General features: G+C 59.3%; 1 protein-coding gene and 1 long non-coding RNA gene across 2 annotated transcripts; one reads left to right on the plus strand and one right to left on the minus strand.

Annotated features, from left to right (window-relative positions):
* Positions 1-6: 6 nt before the first annotated feature.
* Positions 7-1522, minus strand: LOC130587388 (uncharacterized). Its single transcript, XR_008966787.1, has 3 exons — positions 1443-1522; positions 403-472; positions 7-78 (listed from the first exon to the last, which is right to left on the minus strand). It is a non-coding gene; the product is annotated as an uncharacterized LOC130587388 (long non-coding RNA).
* Positions 1523-1837: 315 nt separating this feature from the next.
* On the plus strand, positions 1838-2827 carry SERP1 (stress associated endoplasmic reticulum protein 1). The gene is made up of 3 exons (XM_057388364.1): positions 1838-2023; positions 2115-2190; positions 2537-2827. The coding sequence occupies exons 1-3, from the start codon at positions 1940-1942 to the stop codon at positions 2575-2577; spliced, it is 201 nt and encodes a 66-aa protein (XP_057244347.1). The 5' UTR covers positions 1838-1939; the 3' UTR covers positions 2578-2827.
* The last annotated feature ends 1474 nt before the right edge of the window (positions 2828-4301 follow it).

The following is a 4301-nucleotide window of genomic DNA, read 5'->3' on the forward strand; positions in this document are numbered from 1 at the left end:
CACCTCTCTCCGTTGCACCAGGCAAAGAGGGAGCCGTCCCTGCTGAAAGCCACGGCTCTGCAGTTCTTCCCTGAGTCCCTGCGGAAATAAAACATGCTTCTGAGCATTCAAAAGTGCCAAAAATAGGGAATTTTTCCCCAAAACCAAAAAGGAACACAAGGAATTTCCTGTGAGTATTGAACAGTGCCAGAATTTGGGATTTTTTTCCCCAAAACCAAAAAGGAACACAATTTTTATTGATGATTTTCCTGCTGTGCCCCTGAGGAGCCCTGAGTGCTGTCCCTGTCTGGTTTTGTCACCTGGCACGAGCMAACCCTTCCAAATCTCTGACAGTCACACATTTCCCAATTCCAGCTCCTTTTCTCTTTATAAAACCATTTTTTGGTGCAATGACATCGATACCTCGGGAACGCCGTGCTCTCTGTGAAATTGGGGGGCCCGTTCACCATGTAGAGCCCCTCGGAGCCTCTCACTGCAGGAACAAACAAATAAATCATTTCAGAACAAATAAATCATTTCATAAAAACAGAAAATCCCCCAAAGCAGAGCTTTTGCCCATTTTGGAGCCCTGAACATGCACAGATTCCCGTGATTGATGAGAAAATTCCAGAAAACAACCGAGACTCAGCCCTGCAGCATTTCCAGGKTCACAGCCCCGACAGAGCCCACCCTAAAGGGACCCTTTTAGCGCACCCCAAACGCGACCCCAAAAGCGGCAGAGCCCCGATGTGACAACATTGGGGTCACAAAACCCACCCTGAACAACGCAGCCCCACAGAGCCGGGGTTAGAGCTTAAAAACGCAGAAAAGGAAATTTAGCAGGGATGGTTTAAATAGGGAAAAAAAGGAAAAAGAGGGATTTTTGGAAGGAAATTCCCAGAAAAGCCCAGGAACTCGGGGGAGCCGCAGGGACGGAGCTGCAGCGACCGCTGCGGGTTCTCCCGGTACCCCGCCGGTAAATCCTCACGGGGGGACACCGAGCCCGGCCTCAGGAGCTCCCGGGAACTCCCGGGATCAGCCCCGGTAACTCCCGGTAATTCCCGGTAACTCCCGATATAGGCCCGGTAACTCCCGGTATCAGCCCAGTAACTCCCGGTAACCCCCGGTAACTCCCGGTAACCCCCGGTAACTCCCGGTGTCAGCCCCGGTAACCCCCGGTAACTCCCGGTAACTCCCGGTATCAGCTCGGTAACTCCCGGTAACTCCCGGTAACCCCCGGTAACTCCCGGGATCAGCTCGGTAACTCCCGGTAACCCCCGGTAACTCCCGGTAACCCCCGGTAACCCCCGGTAACTCCCGGGATCAGCCCCGGTATCAGCCCGGTAACTCCCGGTAACTCCCGGTATCAGCTCGGTAACTCCCGGTAACTCCCAGTATAGCCCCGGTAACCCCCGGTAACTCCCGATATCTCCCGGTATCGCCCCGGGCCCGTCCCCACACACCCGCGAGCAGCGGCGTGGGCGGCGCCATCTTGGGCCGGGGGCGGGGGCGGGGCAGCGCTTCCGCTTCCGCTTCCGCTCGCGGTTCCGCTTCCGGTGCAGGCGCGGCGCGGCGGGCGCAGCGCGCGCCACGTCGGTGGGCGGGGCCCGGGGGGCGGGGCGGCGGGTGCGGGTTGGCGCGCGCATGCGGAATAGCGCGCGGGAGGGTTGGCGCGTGCGCGGATTGGCGCGCGTGTGGATTGCGCGCGGGAGAATTGGCGCGCGCGTGGATTGGCGCGAGCGTGGATTGGCGCGCGTGAGGATTCGCGCGCGTGTGCGGGTTGGCGCGCATGCGGAGTGGCGCGCGCGAGGATTGGCGCGTGTGCGAGGATTGACGCGCGCGTGCGCGGGTTGGCCCCGCCCCTGTCCCGTGGCCCCGCCCCTCSCGCGCGCTCCCGGTGCTGACGCGGCAGCGGCGCTGGGGCCGGGCCGGAGCGGAGCGGGGCCAGCAGAGCGCGGACATGGTGGCCAAGCAGCGCATCCGCATGGCCAACGAGAAACACAGCAAGAACATCACCCAGCGCGGCAACGTGGCCAAGACCTCGGTACGCGGGGCGGGGATGGGCGGGGGTGGCGGGGCCGGGCCCGGTGGCGCCGAGCGTGACCGCGCTGCTCTCGGTGCTCGCTCGCTCGCAGAGAACGGCCCCGGAGGAGAAGGCGTCGGTCGGGCCCTGGCTGCTGGCGCTCTTCATCTTCGTGGTGTGCGGATCAGGTGAGCGCCGCTTTTCGGGCCCCGCTGCTGCCCCACATTCCCCGGTGCTGTCCCTCCGTTCCCAGTGCTGCCCCTCCGGTGCTTCCCCTCCCGTCCCCGATTCTTCCCCTCCTGTCCCCGGTGCTTCCCCTCCTGTCCCCGGTGTTTCCCCTCCATTCCCCGGTTTTACCCCTCCATTCCCCGGTTTTACCCCTCCATTCCCCGGTTTTGCCCCTCCATTGCCCGGTTTTGCTCCCCGGTTTTGCCCCTCCTGTCCCCGATTCTTCCCCTCCATTCCCGGTGTTTCCCCCCGGTTTTTCCCCTCCGTTCCCCCACACTCCCTCTCCCCCGTTGTTTTTTTTTCCAGCGATTTTCCAGATCATCCAGAGCATCCGGATGGGGATGTGAGCGGGGGCCGCGTCCCCGGTGTCCCAATCCCGGTCCCTTCCCGAGTCATTCCGAGCTCTCGGCCCGTGCCGCAGTGCCTTCAGCAGCACCACACCTGGAAAGCAATAAAACCTGTTGTTGTTGTTGTTGTTGTTGTTGTTGAGCTCCGCTCCTGGGCTGGTTCTGGCTCAAGATCCCCGGCTGAGCTCAGCACCCGCGGGAACAACGTCGCTGTCACCCCGAGCCAAAGCGGGGCCACCGAGGCTGCAAAGCGGGGTCACCTCAGCTCCGAGGCTGCAAAAGCGCTTTTGGTGATCGCCGTGTGATCCCTGCGGGGCTGGAGCCCGGCTGAAGCTGTTCCTACTCAGCTCGGCTCAGCTAAGCTCGGCTCAGCCCGACGGAAGCTGTTCCTACCCTGGGAGCCCGGCTCAGCTCAGCTCTGTCCAACTGTGCAGCTGTTCCTACCCCGGGAGCCTGGCTCAGCTCAGCTCAGCTCAGTCCAGCTGTGCAGCATTCCTTCTGGGAGCTCAGCTCGGCTCAGCCCGACTGAAGCTGTTCCTACCCTGGAGCCTGGCCTGGCTCAGCTAAGCTCGGCTCAGCCCAACTGAAGCTGTTCCTACCCTGGAGCCTGGCCTGGCTCAGCTAAGCTCGGCTCAGCTCAGCTCGACTGTGCAGCATTCCTTCTAGGAGCCCGGCTCAGCTCAGCTTGGCTCAGCTCAGCTCAGCTCGGCCCGACTGAAGCATTCCTTCCCCGGGAGCCCGGCTGAGCCCGGCTTGGCTCAGCCCGGCTCGGCTCAGCTAAGCTCAGCTCAGCCCAGCTGTGCAGGGAGCTCACTGCAGAATGCGGCAGCTCTGTCCTAACCCCCCAAATGCTCCTTTGTGCGGGGGGATTTGGGTAACGAGAGCAGCCAGAGCCTCCCGGGCTGCGGGAGCTCCTGACGCCTCTCCCGGGCTGTAAATACTCACCCAGAACTTTAAACCAGCGCTTTAAGGCGATGGTTTTAAACTGGGCAGCATTTTCTGGGGGTTCGGGGTGCGGTTGTGCTGCCCCTGCAGGGTGTAATTCACAATGTGTTTAAGGTAAATAAATAAAACTGCTTTCAGATTCTTTTAGACAGATCCCGCGGGTATCGCGGTTCTTTCTTTCTTCCTGCCACGATTGAAATTTGGAAAATGCTGCTGTTGACCCCATTTCCCTGCGGGGTGACAAAGGTGACGGGAATCGCTCTGCCGGTGAGCACGGTGGCTGAAGGATGATTTGTGCTTTTTCCAGATTCATTTTTTCCAGATTTCCAGATTTGCTTTTTCCAGATTTCCAGATTGGTTTTTCCAGATTTCCAGATTTGCTTTTTCCAGATTTCCAGATTGGTTTTTCCAGATTTCCAGATTTGCTTTTTCCAGATGGGTTTTTTCCAGGTTTCTTAGCGCAAGGCAGATTTTAAGCCTGGTTAAGCTAGAACTAATAGCAAATTAAATGGGTTGAGGTTGATTTAATGCCTGGYGGGGACCTCGTGCTGTGAGCGTGGCCGGGGAATCTGTACAATTGCTGATTTTAAATAAATAAATRAATAAAGTTCTTTCCAAACACGAGCTGTGTTCTGTCTGATGTGTGTTGAATTTGGCCGTTCATTCACCCCAAGCTGGGATTAAGTGGTTTTTCTGGGAGAGAAGCCCCTGTGGTCACCTGTCCAGGTGCTGGGCCGGACTGGGGCCACTGGGCCGGACTTTGGTGTGAGCTGTGCCTT

This window comes from Malurus melanocephalus, unplaced genomic scaffold (assembly GCF_030028575.1).
Source record: "Malurus melanocephalus ecotype Western Australia unplaced genomic scaffold, MMel_1.1 scaffold_1838, whole genome shotgun sequence".
Lineage (NCBI taxonomy): Eukaryota > Metazoa > Chordata > Aves > Passeriformes > Maluridae > Malurus > Malurus melanocephalus.

What these genes read in the sequence shown, in the direction of transcription:
- SERP1 (XM_057388364.1), top strand. Translation starts at nt 1,940, where the DNA reads ATGGTGGCCAAGCAGCGCATCCGCATGGCCAACGAGAAACACAGCAAG. An exon ending in GCAACGTGGCCAAGACCTCG is followed by an intron (nt 2,024 to 2,114) that starts GTACGCGGGGCG and finishes GCTCGCTCGCAG; the next exon opens with AGAACGGCCCCGGAGGAGAA. An exon ending in CTTCGTGGTGTGCGGATCAG is followed by an intron (nt 2,191 to 2,536) that starts GTGAGCGCCGCT and finishes TTTTTTTTCCAG; the next exon opens with CGATTTTCCAGATCATCCAG.